Source organism: Cheilinus undulatus, linkage group 6 (genome assembly GCF_018320785.1).
Source record: "Cheilinus undulatus linkage group 6, ASM1832078v1, whole genome shotgun sequence".
NCBI classification, from domain to species: domain Eukaryota; kingdom Metazoa; phylum Chordata; class Actinopteri; order Labriformes; family Labridae; genus Cheilinus; species Cheilinus undulatus.
The window spans coordinates 52243544-52259175 of NC_054870.1; the positions used below are offsets into that span (position 1 = coordinate 52243544).

The 15632-nt window shown below is 33.7% G+C and overlaps 1 protein-coding gene across 9 annotated transcripts in view; it reads right to left on the reverse strand.

Annotated features, from left to right (window-relative positions):
- Window positions 1–15632, reverse strand: part of LOC121510981 (actin-binding LIM protein 1-like) — a 141485-nt gene that overhangs the window by 14787 nt on the left and 111066 nt on the right. For 4 of the 9 annotated variants that reach the window (XM_041789420.1, XM_041789421.1, XM_041789419.1 and 1 more), the window contains exons 14-17: window positions 7842–7961; window positions 5703–5807; window positions 3741–3788; window positions 528–668 (exon numbers count right to left, since the gene is read on the reverse strand). In XM_041789420.1, the coding sequence (XP_041645354.1) occupies window positions 528–668; window positions 3741–3788; window positions 5703–5807; window positions 7842–7961 (414 nt within the window). The remainder of the gene's footprint in view (window positions 1–527; window positions 669–3740; window positions 3789–5702; window positions 5808–7841; window positions 7962–15632) is intronic. The other 5 variants (XM_041789422.1, XM_041789423.1, XM_041789424.1 and 2 more) reach the window with 5 other exon arrangements.

Consider the following 15632-nt stretch of genomic DNA (forward strand, 5'->3'; position numbering starts at 1 on the left):
CAGCTAGAAAGGTGCAGATCTTCATTTTGTTGTAAAAAGCTGCCGTGAGAGAAGGAGAGAGCAGAGCCTTACCTGCAAAAGCATGTTTGCATTGTTTCAACTGCAAAATGCCATGCAAGTATGTGTACATTCAGATGTTGTGCAGGAGTCTGCATGTTTTTTATGATTAAATGCAAGAAAACTCCCTTCTCTTTTGTTTGTGTGGCATCAAAAACAGTATTTAAATCACCTAATTTCTACTAGAATCATGTCAAAGTTTAAAACTGGGCTTTCATGACAGCCCTCATCGACAATGCACCTTCATGTGCGGTGCCTGAACATAAATGGTAATGCAGAAGCCTCCTAAAGCAGGAAATAATGGCAGAAAAACAACTTAAAGAACCCTTCTGCTTAATGAAAGCCAAACTTAAAGGCAGATATTAAACCAGCGTGAGCTCAGGGTGAAGCGGGGAGCAGGAAAGCGTTCAGGGCAGCTTGAAGAGAGGAAGTTTGTTTGTACGAGCATGCTCATCAGGAGCCGACTGTACCTAACACAACCAGAGAGCAGGGCCAACGGTCGCCCTCACTCCTCGAGCTGTCGTCTGGAGACGGAGCATGGGCAGCAGGGAAGGTGGCGGATCTGATGATGTCATCACCAGACTTGCTTTGGCGTGCTATGGCGGCTGTATCTAGGTTGGGAACTGATCTATCAGTGTCTGGGTCACAGTCTCAACCACAGAAACATTTCAGCATCATGTGACGTGAGCGACTACTTTATCCTGGGTCATCAAGGTTGGAAATATTCCTGTCAGCTTCTCAAAATCATTCCCAACAAGTCACCTCAGTCATTACTGAAGAATAAGAGAAATGTAAGGATGCTGCACGAATGTTTTTAGTGGCATCCTGCACAAACATACATGCACGTGACATGTTTCCATCAGAGAGCCTAACACACAGGTGTCAAACTCAAGGCCCGGGGGCCGAATCTGGCCCGTGGTGCAGTTATACCCGGCCCACCAGATCATATGATATTTTTATTATAACTGGCCCACCAGTATGAGGTCTGCAGATTTCCTCCAGTATAAAAATGTAAACTTAATCTTGATGATTTATAACATCCTTGTTGAGTCATAAAAATGAGAAAAAGTAAACAGTTAAAATAATTTGATAAAAAGTCACGAACATGGGGAAGAAATTAGTGTTTTCTCAATATTTTCAATTTTGCATCTCAGTTATGACTAAAAGTTATGGTTTTGACTTTTTATGTCATATTTTAACCTTTACATCTCATAACTGACTTTTATCTCATATTTTTACCTTTTAGATTCATAATTCTAAATTTTAAATCCTTTTTAGACCTTTTAAAGTCATGATTTTGACTTTTATGTCATGCTTTGACCTTTTTCAACTCCTAACTTTAAAATTTATCTAATTTTTTTTACCTTAAAAACTTTTTTAAAGATTTTTAATTTTATTTCATATTTTGAGATTTGAAACTCATGATTTCAATGTTTACCTCATATTTTGAAAGTTAAAAATCATGATCTTGAATTTTATCTCAGTTTTTGTTTTTTAAAATTCATGGTTTCAGTATTCTATCTTATATTTTGCCTTTAAAAAAAATGTTGACTTCAAATGTCATTTTTTCACCTTTTAAACTTATACATTTGACTGTTTATCTGAGCGTTTGAGTTTTTAACTTATAATTTTCACCTTTTAATTGCAAAATCCTTTCTCATAAGTGCCAAGTTTTTTAACCCCATAATTCATTTCTGGTGAAAATAAGGTTGACATTTTATGGTTAAATATTGACCCTGTTAGACCCTCAGGTTAGGTCCAAGTTCAGAATCCGGACTGAGTTTGACACCCCTGGCCTAACAGCTCGTTTAGAGAGGATTCAGATCTCCCTTGAACTGTTTTCGGTTTTATGTTTCATCCTGATGCTACAGTCAAAAAAATTATCTTTATTCTCATGAATCTACACTCAGTGCCCCATCATTACAACGCGAAAACAGAATTTTAGAAATTTCTGCAAATGTATGAAAAATAAAAAACTGAAATATCACACTGACATCAGCATTCAGATCCTTTATAACAGCACTGTTAATGCTGCTCATGGTGGTGGCAGCATCATGCTGTGGGGGTGTTTCTCAGCAGGGACTGGGAGGCTGCTCAGGGAAGCTGAACAGAGCAAAGTAAAGAGATATCCTCAGTGAAAACCTGTTCCACAGCGCTCAGGACTTCAGACTGGGCTGAAGGGTCACCTAAGACCACAGCCAGGACAACACAGGAGTGATTTAGGGATGACTTTAGAGGGGCCCAGACAGAGACCTGACCTGAATTCCATCCAACATCTCTGGAGAGACCTGGAAATGTCTGTGCACCAACAGTCCCTATCCATCCTGACTGAGCTTCAGAGGGTGTGCAGAGCTTGTTGGGTCGTGTCCAAAAAGACTGGAGGCTGTAATTACTGCCCACAGAGCTTCAGCTAAGAGTACTTATGGGGTACTGAGTGTAGATTAATGAGAGTAAATATGAATTTAATCAGCTGTAGCATCAGGATGAAACAGTGAAAGATGTCTGAATACTTTCTGGATATAGATTAAAAAAAAAAAGGCTATGCATCTTTGGACAGTGAAAAAAAAATTTGCTGACTTCTTCTTTTCTTGCATAAATCTCTTAAACAACTTCAGCTGTGCTCAGAACTACCAAACATTCAATCATTTGGAGGATTTTAACCCTTTAAATGCCACTTTACTTAAAGTCAATGTTGTTTTTTATGAAAAAAAGTAAAAAAAAAAAAAAAAAAAGGGAAATCTTCCTTAAACCAAATGTTAGATGGCTGGGGCATTATTTCTAAATCCAGCTTGGAAATGTCAATGATTAGCCAAAATATCGACTTTGATGCATTTTTAGTTTTTGTGCAGCATCTCATTTAAAATTTACTATCATTTCGAGTCATTAAGGACAAAAATATCCCATTGACTCCTATTCAACCACATTGTTTGATCTCAGAGCCATTCCATGATATAATCATGTGTTCTGTAATATTATGGTTTCATTTTGAGAAAAATAGTCAAATTTGTCATTTTGATTGTTCATGGCTGAAATCAGCTATCATAAGTAATCAAACTGGCATTTAAAGGGTTAAAATCCTCAAAATGATTGAATGTTTGGTAGTTTTGAGCACAGCTGAAGTTGTTTTAGAGATTTATGCAAAAAAAAAAAATCAGAAAAAAAATTTAATCTGTTAAGTTTTTATAGCAGTTTTTTGGACATTTTTGTCCCTAATGGCTTTAAATGGTAGTAAATTTGTTTCACAGTGTTCCTCTGACCTATTAGAGCTATTGAAATTTGAATTCAAAAATCTGCCTAGAAAGAAACTTTGTTGCAAAAAAAATTAGACCATATGCACTAACACTGCCAAAATGGTGAGCAGAGAAAGAGGACAAATGAGCCCAAATGGACAAAAATGTCCCTAGTGATGCCTGAGGGTTAAAAATCCCTTGATTTGCAAATCCAAATAAACGGCGATAGTCCTGTTTGGCTGCTAATAATAGGACTAATGTGACTTGTTAGGATAGACACAGCATCTTTAAATGACAGAAGAGACAGACTTCAAACACACACATGAGGACTACACACATGGATCAACACACTCTGATTACAGGTAAAACACACCTGCTCACTTATACTACCTCTAATCTAGCCTCTATCATTAATGTCCTAAAAACATCTCTAATATAAGGGTGTGAAGTTACCGTGCTGTTTGTAGATGGGTGGTTTCCTGTAGATGTTACTCCCCTGATCTGAAACAGAACCAATGACATCCAGATAAATGCACCGTCTCTTTAATTCAGACTCAATATCAGAGGAGAAATATTAAACATGAAGCAACGATGAATAAAAAATAAATATTTTTGCCTGTAAATAATGTTTTAATGTGAAGGGCGCTGGTAAAAGCAAAATCTGATCTAAAGTGGAAAATAACGACAGATGTAGACTGGTCTGAAGACAGAAACACAGAAATCAACACAATCACACAAAACAGAGAGGGAAGTAGAGGCTAACGTAAAATTTAAAAAGAAAGAAAATAAAGACAAACAACAAGAACAAAAAAATAAAGTTAAAAAAGTGATTATTAATGACCAAAAAGAAAGAAAACAAGGGCTTTTAGAGCAATCTAGTGCTGAATCCCATTCATCATGATTAAATACTCCATGAATCACATGTTTAAGGTCCTTTGAATAGATATTAAAAATTTTTTTTTTCAACTCTTGTTCCAAAAAAGTTGGGTCGCTGTGCCAATAAAAACAAGTCAATGATCGTCAAATCTCATAACCCATATTTGATTTACAATAGAACAGAAACGACCAATCAGATGTTGAAGCTGAGACTTTTTTACATATTTAAAAAAATAGCAACACATCTCAAAAATGTTGGGACAGGGCCATGTTGGCCCCTCTTCTTTTAACACCAGTCTGTAAACGTCTGTAAAGTGAGGAGACCAGCTGATGGGAGAGGAATGTTGTCCCATTCTTGTCTGATGTAGGATTCTAGCTGGGTCTTCTTTTCTGATGCTCCAAATGTTTTCTGTTGGTGAACGGTCTGGACTGCAGGCAGACCAGTTCAGGACCCGGACTCTTCTCCTGTGAAGCCATGCTGTTGTGATGGATGTGGTATGTGGTTTCGTGTTGTCTTGCTGAAATAGTCAAGGCCTTCCCTGACAGAGACGTTGTCTGGATGGGAGCATATGTTGCTCTGAAACCTCTCTCTACTTTTCAGCATTTCAGCACGGCGGTGTTTCTGGATCCTGTTCACATATGGTTTCCTCTCTCCATGATCCAGCTTTAACTGTCATTGGTGGATGGCACTGCCAGCTGTGTTGACAGACGATGATTTCTGGAATGTTCCTGAGCCCATGCAGTGATTTCAGTACAGAATCATGCCTGTTTTTAATGCAGTGGCCCCTGAGGGCCCCTTCAGCCTTGTCCCACACTCACAGAGATTTCTCCAGATTCTCTGAATCTGTTAATGATATTATGAACTGTAGATGGAGGGAGATTCAGAGTCTTGAGGAGGATATTTCTGAATTCGTTCCCCAAGTTTTGGACCTTTTTTTGTGAATCTTTACTTCTGAGAGACTCTGTCCCTCTAAAAAGCACCTTTTATACCCAGTCATGCTACTGACCTGTTGAAAATTAACCTAATTAGTGACAAAATGCCCCTCCAGGCATGTTTCATTAATACCACACAGCCTTTTGTTGCCCTGTCCCAACTTTCTGAGATGTGTTGCTGCCATCAAATTTGCAATCATTGACTTCCACTTTTATCTACGTTTGAAAAAGCCACCCAGCTTTTTTGGAACTGGGGTTGTTAAGACATACTGACTTATTAAATCAACATTAGAGTCCTCTATATTCTGTAAATGTATGAAGTTTTAACTTTGGCTGTGTTGTCTGTATATTTATGGACAAAAAAGTGATAACACAATTGACTAAAAGAATCTAATCTATTAAATTGGACCACAATCTTGTTGCAGGTAACATATTTATTCTAACAGCCCTAAAAAAAAAACATAATTTCAAAAAAGAAAAGCAGGAAAGACAAAAAAGACTAAAAAGAAAAAAGCAGCGATAGAAAATAAAAGTAGACAGAAACAAAGAACCAAGCAAACAGAGGATGTCGGGACGAGCAGTGACAGGGTGCGCTCCCGCTCCTACCTGGGAGGTGGAAATGTTTAGGGGTCTGAGAGAGAGGCGGGGTGACCGGCCGGCTGTCGGGCCTGAGCGGGAGAGGGGAGCTCCGGCCGCTCGGGGGGTCGGTGCCTCCATGAGAAGAACCAAGAACAGAAACGTAAGCAGGGACGATAGAGGGAGGAGGAACAGCGTGACACGGGGGGACAGACAGGAACGATGGGCTCTGACTGGCTCTGAGAGATGTCTGTTAATGAGCTGTGTGCAGGATGAAGGCACAGAAGCACTTTAAGGCAGCAGTTAGACATGACAGGGTTAAACGCTGAGTGTTATGAGTCATGATGTTTGTTATCACACGAATCCACGGCACATTTAAGGTGTTAGTACCTCCAGCTGCAGCATGCATTTCAAAACTGTTCTGTCTCAACCAGGGCTCAAAATGAAACCAGTCATAAAGCATTCAAAGGACTGCCTGTGTGTGTTGGATTTAGATTGCTAGTATAGTTCTGAATCATGCAAAGCTGCAAACACAAAGATCCTGGCTGCTGCATTAGCAGAGGTGCAGCCTTTTTCAAACATCAGACTTCCACTTATTTTAGTGACTGCATGAAGGATCCAGCATGCAAAGTCTCATAGCATGGAGTATTAGTCTTATATTTAATTTCCCCGTTTATGAGCAACATTTTTAGTATGGTTAAATTAAATTGACATGCATTATTTCACAGGGCTGTACTATAGCATTTGGACATTTTTAAGGGAGGAGCTGAATTGTATTTTACACCGATTCATTTAGTCCAGTGTTACTCAACCCTGCTCAACCAAAGAGCCAAACTGTTGAAAAATACCTTTGCAAGAGGCACAATCAACGTGGTGAAAAGTGGCAAAAACGGCTTGAAGTAGCAATAAAAATAAGTTAAAGGTGGCAAAAATGGTCAAATAGTGGCAAACACTGGAAGAAAAGGGAGGAAAAAAATGGGAAGAAAGTGGCAAAAATGGGCAAAAAAAGCGAATAAAATGGGCAAAAAGCGGCATTTAATTGCAAAAGGCAGCTTAAATGGGCAAGAAGTGGCAAAAAGGGGAAAAAAAATTGCAAAAAGCAGGATTAAAGTGGCAAAAATGGGTGAGAAGTGGCAAAAAGAAGTGGCAAAAATGGACTAAAAGCAGAAAACACTGGGAGAATAATGGTAAAAATGGCAGAAAGTGGCAAAAGTGACCAAAAAAGTTAGTTAAAAGTGGCAAAAATATGGATATAAATGAGTGAAAAGTGACTAAACTGGGCAAAAATCAGAAATAAAGGTGGGAAAAATGGGCAAAAAGTGGCATTTAATTGCAAAAGGCAGCTAAAATGGGCGAGAAGTGGCAAAAAAAAGGCAAAAGGGGGCAAAAATTGCAAAAAGCAGGATAAAAGTGTCAAAAAGGAGTGAGAAGTGGCAAAAACAAGCAGTGAAAATGGGCTTAAAGTGGAGAAAAGTGGCATAAGAGGACAGAAAGTGGCAAAAATGGGTGGAAAGTGACCAAAAAATTTGTCAAAGGTAGCAAAAATGGTCCCAAAGTGACAAAAACGTGGCAAAAAATGAGTGAAAAGTGACTTAACTGGGGAAAAGCATCAAAGAGTGGCAAAATGGGAAATAAGTGGCATTTAATTGCAAAAGGCAGCTTAAATGGGCATTGAGGATCACTGCTTTAGTCACTGATGGTTTAATAATGTCACTAATTACTTAGAAAAAATCAATCAAATCACTCTTTTCATTGCAGGCTTCTGAAGGACCCTCCCTTCTGTGGGCCCGGGTAATCACTACCCTTTTCCCCCCTGTGCTACACCCATGAATCCAGCCTCTGCATCAGCGAGGTAATTTCTGAAGATTTTCTCTGTTTTGTACGTTTCATCTTAATGGGAAATCCTGTATTACGCTGTGACTGCAGCTCTCTCTGTGATGAAGGTGGGAGGATCCAGCGTGCAAAGATCTGCTGTCTTTGGTCGACGTGCACGCTTGTTAGTAAAAACCAAAAACATGGCTGTAAAAGTTAGAAGGACTCATGGGTTTCATGATGATGGAGAATGAAGAACAGGGCCATGAAGGATCATCACAGTGACGATGAAGATGACCGGGTTGTCCTTTAGGGAAGGAGAAGGGTGGGGGGTGATTGGGGTGGTGGGGCCCTTACCTTGGCTATGGGGGAGGAAGTGGTGTCTGAAAGGGGAGGTGGGGCGGGAGTCATTATTTCTGGAGCCCACACTGTTACTGCACAGAGAGGAGCAGAGCTTCTGCATGCCTGTCAGAGCCTCTGCAAGGGGGGAGGACGAGGGGGGCGGGGCCCCGGGAGCAGGCAGCAGAGGGGGAGACGGTGTGAGGAGGAGGAGGAGGAGGGAGAAGGTGAAGAGGTGAAAGAAAAGGAAGATATACAGGAAATAAAAAACACCCAAAGTGAGAGGTAAGGAGCGTTCAAGATGATCAGTTAGAAGAGTGTTCAGGCCCGTTCAGAGCAAAGAGTCATCAGCTACGTTTTTTACACTGTCATGGTTTGTAGCTAGCTAAAACCGGATAGTTTATGATGATGCAATGAGAGGAGATGGTTTTTACTCTTCAACTGTCCTAATAATTTTATCAGACTGTGGTGTGAGTAGGAAGACTCAGACTGGACCATTTTTATTCTCTTTCATGGCGGTAGTACATCAGACTGTCCAACAAAAATCCTGTGCTATTTTTGTTGACATCTTGGTGTAGTGTGTGACGTGTGTGAGCTGTGTTTTGCTCCTGTTCTTGGTCAGGTTTCCCTTGAAAAGGAGATCGCTGATCTCTGGGACTAACCTGTTTAAATAAAGGTTATATAAATAAGACAGAACAGCTGAGAACACTGAGGTCACACACTGATGTTGGACCAGAAGGCCTGGCTCTCAGTCTCCGCTCTAATTCATCCCAAAGGTGTCCTGTGGGGTTGAGGTCAGGACTCTGTGCAGGCCAGTCAAGTTGATCCACACCAAACTCTCTCCTCCATGTCTTTATGGACCTTCCTTTGTGCACTGGTGCACAGTCATGTTGGAACAGGAAGGGGCCATCCCCAAACTGTTCCCACAAAGTTGGGAGCATGGAATTGTCTAAAATGTCTTTAGATTAACGTGGTTGAAAAAAGTTCCCCGGCACCCTGGTCTATCCCTAAACACAAGCACTGATTACTTTTAATTTCACACATCGATACCCATTATTACCTTTACAAGAAAATCTGGGGACCAATTTATTTTGTTAATTTTGTCAATGAAAACTATCCGTCGACAGCCTTTCTTTCCATGACAAAAATTAGACTAACAAAAATAGATCTGTGATGACTAAAACTGACAATAACTAAGTTTAGTTTTCATCAAGATGACTAAAACTAGATTAAAATGTAATTCAATTTTCATCAGACATTCAAAATCTGTGATGTCTCTCCACTGTGGGTAAATCTGCCAAAAACAATGCATCTGTAGTGATTAGAAAGCTGTAGAAAGCAGGAACCCCAGGTTAAGCAGAGTGCAGAGGACACACTACCATGATTTAGTACCAGATTTAGGCAAGAAAATAAATGCTTGGACTAAAAGTAAAGACTAAAATGTTGATGTTTTATGGACTAAAACTAGACTAAAATGTTGATGTTTTATAGACTAAAACTAGACTAAAATGTTGATGTTTTATAGACTAAAACTAGACTAAAATGTAGATGTTTTATAGACTAAAACTAGACTAAAATGTTGATGTTTAATGGACTAAAACTAGACTAAAATGTTGATGTTTTATAGACTAAAACTAGACTAAAATGTTGATGTTTTATGGACTAAAACTAGACTAAAATGTTGATGTTTAATGGACTAAAACTAGACTAAAATGTTGATGTTTTATAGACTAAAACTAGACTAAAATGTTGATGTTTTATAGACTAAAACTAGACTAAAATGTTGATGTTTTATGGACTAAAACTAGACTAAAATGTTGATGTTTAATGGACTAAAACTAGACTAAAATGTTGATGTTTTATGGACTAAAACTAGACTAAAATGTTGATGTTTTATAGACTAAAACTAGACTAAAATGTTGATGTTTAATGGACTAAAACTAGACTAAAATGTTGATGTTTTATGGACTAAAACTAGACTAAAATGTTGATGTTTTATGGACTAAAACTAGACTAAAATGTTGATGTTTAATGGACTAAAACTAGACTAAAATGTTGATGTTTTATAGACTAAAACTAGACTAAAATGTTGATGTTTAATGGACTAAAACTAGACTAAAATGTTGATGTTTTATAGACTAAAACTAGACTAAAATGTTGATGTTTAATGGACTAAAACTAGACTAAAATGTTGATGTTTAATGGACTAAAACTAGACTAAAATGTTGATGTTTTATAGACTAAAACTAGACTAAAATGTTGATGTTTTATAGACTAAAACTAGACTAAAATGTTGATGTTTAATGGACTAAAACTAGACTAAAATGTTGATGTTTTATAGACTAAAACTAGACTAAAATGTTGATGTTTTATGGACTAAAACTAGACTAAAATGTTGATGTTTTATAGACTAAAACTAGACTAAAATGTTGATGTTTTATAGACTAAAACTAGACTAAAATGTTGATGTTTTATAGACTAAAACTAGACTAAAATGTTGATGTTTAATGGACTAAAACTAGACTAAAATGTTGATGTTTTATAGACTAAAACTAGACTAAAATGTTGATGTTTTATAGACTAAAACTAGACTAAAATGTTGATGTTTTATGGACTAAAACTAGACTAAAATGTTGATGTTTTATGGACTAAAACTAGACTAAAATGTTGATGTTTTATAGACTAAAACTAGACTAAAATGTTGATGTTTTATAGACTAAAACTAGACTAAAATGTTGATGTTTTATGGACTAAAACTAGACTAAAATGTTGATGTTTTATAGACTAAAACTAGACTAAAATGTTGATGTTTTATGGACTAAAACTAGACTAAAATGTTGATGTTTTATGGACTAAAACTAGACTAAAATGTTGATGTTTTATAGACTAAAACTAGACTAAAATGTTGATGTTTAATGGACTAAAACTAGACTAAAATGTTGATGTTTTATAGACTAAAACTAGACTAAAATGTTGATGTTTTATAGACTAAAACTAGACTAAAATGTTGATGTTTAATGGACTAAAACTAGACTAAAATGTTGATGTTTTATAGACTAAAACTAGACTAAAATGTTGATGTTTTATGGACTAAAACTAGACTAAAATGTTGATGTTTAATGGACTAAAACTAGACTAAAATGTTGATGTTTAATGGACTAAAACTAGACTAAAATGTTGATGTTTTATAGACTAAAACTAGACTAAAATGTTGATGTTTTATGGACTAAAACTAGACTAAAATGTTGATGTTTTATGGACTAAAACTAGACTAAAATGTTGATGTTTAATGGACTAAAACTAGACTAAAATGTTGATGTTTTATAGACTAAAACTAGACTAAAATGTTGATGTTTTATAGACTAAAACTAGACTAAAATGTTGATGTTTTATGGACTAAAACTAGACTAAAATGTTGATGTTTAATGGACTAAAACTAGACTAAAATGTTGATGTTTTATAGACTAAAACTAGACTAAAATGTTGATGTTTTATAGACTAAAACTAGACTAAAATGTTGATGTTTAATGGACTAAAACTAGACTAAAATGTTGATGTTTTATAGACTAAAACTAGACTAAAATGTTGATGTTTTATAGACTAAAACTAGACTAAAATGTTGATGTTTTATAGACTAAAACTAGACTAAAATGTTGATGTTTTATAGACTAAAACTAGACTAAAATGTTGATGTTTTATGGACTAAAACTAGACTAAAATGTTGATGTTTAATGGACTAAAACTAGACTAAAATGTTGATGTTTTATAGACTAAAACTAGACGAATATGTTGATGTTTTATGGACTAATTCTAGTCTAACATGTTGATGTTTTATTGAATAAAACTAGACTAAAATGTTGATGTTTATAGACTAAAACTAGACTAAAATGTTGATGTTTTATAGACTAAAACTAGACTAAAATGTTGATGTTTAATGGACTAAAACTAGACTAAAATGTTGATGTTTTATAGACTAAAACTAGACTAAAATGTTGATGTTTTATGGACTAAAACTAGACTAAAATGTTGATGTTTTATAGACTAAAACTAGACTAAAATGTTGATGTTTTATAGACTAAAACTAGACTAAAATGTTGATGTTTTATAGACTAAAACTAGACTAAAATGTTGATGTTTTATAGACTAAAACTAGACTAAAATGTTGATGTTTTATAGACTAAAACTAGACTAAAATGTTGATGTTTTATGGACTAAAACTAGACTAAAATGTTGATGTTTTATAGACTAAAACTAGACTAAAATGTTGATGTTTTATGGACTAAAACTAGACTAAAATGTTGATGTTTTATGGACTAAAACTAGACTAAAATGTTGATGTTTTATAGACTAAAACTAGACTAAAATGTTGATGTTTTATAGACTAAAACTAGACTAAAATGTTGATGTTTTATGGACTAAAACTAGACTAAAATGTTGATGTTTAATGGACTAAAACTAGACTAAAATGTTGATGTTTTATGGACTAAAACTAGACTAAAATGTTGATGTTTAATGGACTAAAACTAGACTAAAATGTTGATGTTTTATAGACTAAAACTAGACTAAAATGTTGATGTTTTATAGACTAAAACTAGACTAAAATGTTGATGTTTTATGGACTAAAACTAGACTAAAATGTTGATGTTTAATGGACTAAAACTAGACTAAAATGTTGATGTTTTATAGACTAAAACTAGACTAAAATGTTGATGTTTTATGGACTAAAACTAGACTAAAATGTTGATGTTTAATGGACTAAAACTAGACTAAAATGTTGATGTTTTATAGACTAAAACTAGACTAAAATGTTGATGTTTTATGGACTAAAACTAGACTAAAATGTTGATGTTTAATGGACTAAAACTAGACTAAAATGTTGATGTTTTATAGACTAAAACTAGACTAAAATGTTGATGTTTTATAGACTAAAACTAGACTAAAATGTTGATGTTTTATAGACTAAAACTAGACTAAAATGTTGATGTTTAATGGACTAAAACTAGACTAAAATGTTGATGTTTTATAGACTAAAACTAGACTAAAATGTTGATGTTTAATGGACTAAAACTAGACTAAAATGTTGATGTTTTATAGACTAAAACTAGACTAAAATGTTGATGTTTTATAGACTAAAACTAGACTAAAATGTTGATGTTTTATAGACTAAAACTAGACTAAAATGTTGATGTTTAATGGACTAAAACTAGACTAAAATGTTGATGTTTTATAGACTAAAACTAGACTAAAATGTTGATGTTTTATAGACTAAAACTAGACTAAAATGTTGATGTTTTATAGACTAAAACTAGACTAAAATGTTGATGTTTTATGGACTAAAACTAGACTAAAATGTTGATGTTTATATGGACTAAAACTAGACTAAAATGTTGATGTTTTATAGACTAAAACTAGACTAAAATGTTGATGTTTTATTGACTAAAACTAGACTAAAATGTTGATGTTTATAGACTAAAACTAGACTAAAATGTTGATGTTTTATAGACTAAAACTAGACTAAAATGTTGATGTTTTATAGACTAAAACTAGACTAAAATGTTGATGTTTAATGGACTAAAACTAGACTAAAATGTTGATGTTTTATAGACTAAAACTAGACTAAAATGTTGATGTTTTATAGACTAAAACTAGACTAAAATGTTGATGTTTTATAGACTAAAACTAGACTAAAATGTTGATGTTTAATGGACTAAAACTAGACTAAAATGTTGATGTTTTATAGACTAAAACTAGACTAAAATGTTGATGTTTTATAGACTAAAACTAGACTAAAATGTTGATGTTTTATAGACTAAACTAGACTAAAATGTTGATGTTTAATGGACTAAAACTAGACTAAAATGTTGATGTTTTATAGACTAAAACTAGACTAAAATGTTGATGTTTTATAGACTAAAACTAGACTAAAATGTTGATGTTTTATAGACTAAAACTAGACTAAAATGTTGATGTTTAATGGACTAAAACTAGACTAAAATGTTGATGTTTTATAGACTAAAACTAGACTAAAATGTTGATGTTTTATAGACTAAAACTAGACTAAAATGTTGATGTTTTATAGACTAAAACTAGACTAAAATGTTGATGTTTAATGGACTAAAACTAGACTAAAATGTTGATGTTTTATAGACTAAAACTAGACTAAAATGTTGATGTTTTATAGACTAAAACTAGACTAAAATGTTGATGTTTTATAGACTAAAACTAGACTAAAATGTTGATGTTTTATAGACTAAAACTAGACTAAAATGTTGATGTTTTATGGACTAAAACTAGACTAAAATGTTGATGTTTAATGGACTAAAACTAGACTAAAATGTTGATGTTTTATAGACTAAAACTAGACTAAAATGTTGATGTTTAATGGACTAAAACTAGACTAAAATGTTGATGTTTTATAGACTAAAACTAGACTAAAATGTTGATGTTTTATAGACTAAAACTAGACTAAAATGTTGATGTTTTATAGACTAAAACTAGACTAAAATGTTGATGTTTTATAGACTAAAACTAGACTAAAATGTTGATGTTTTATAGACTAAAACTAGACTAAAATGTTGATGTTTTATAGACTAAAACTAGACTAAAATGTTGATGTTTTATAGACTAAAACTAGACTAAAATGTTGATGTTTTATGGACTAAAACTAGACTAAAATGTTGATGTTTAATGGACTAAAACTAGACTAAAATGTTGATGTTTTATAGACTAAAACTAGACTAAAATGTTGATGTTTTATAGACTAAAACTAGACTAAAATGTTGATGTTTAATGGACTAAAACTAGACTAAAATGTTGATGTTTTATAGACTAAAACTAGACTAAAATGTTGATGTTTTATGGACTAAAACTAGACTAAAATGTTGATGTTTTATAGACTAAAACTAGACTAAAATGTTGATGTTTTATAGACTAAAACTAGACTAAAATGTTGATGTTTTATGGACTAAAACTAGACTAAAATGTTGTTTTATAGACTAAAACTAGACTAAAATGTTGATGTTTTATAGACTAAAACTAGACTAAAATGTTGATGTTTTATGGACTAAAACTAGACTAAAATGTTGATGTTTAATGGACTAAAACTAGACTAAAATGTTGATGTTTTATAGACTAAAACTAGACTAAAATGTTGATGTTTTATGGACTAAAACTAGACTAAAATGTTGATGTTTAATGGACTAAAACTAGACTAAAATGTTGATGTTTTATAGACTAAAACTAGACTAAAATGTTGATGTTTTATAGACTAAAACTAGACTAAAATGTTGATGTTTAATGGACTAAAACTAGACTAAAATGTTGATGTTTTATAGACTAAAACTAGACTAAAATGTTGATGTTTTATAGACTAAAACTAGACTAAAATGTTGATGTTTTATAGACTAAAACTAGACTAAAATGTTGATGTTTTATAGACTAAAACTAGACTAAAATGTTGATGTTTTATGGACTAAAACTAGACTAAAATGTTGATGTTTTATAGACTAAAACTAGACTAAAATGTTGATGTTTTATAGACTAAAACTAGACTAAAATGTTGATGTTTTATGGACTAAAACTAGACTAAAATGTTGATGTTTAATGGACTAAAACTAGACTAAAATGTTGATGTTTTATAGACTAAAACTAGACTAAAATGTTGATGTTTTATAGACTAAAACTAGACTAAAATGTAGATGTTTTATGGACTAAAACTAGACTAAAATGTTGATGTTTTATGGACTAAAACTAGACTAAAATGTTGATGTTTTATAGACTAAAACTAGACTAAAATGTTGATGTTTTATG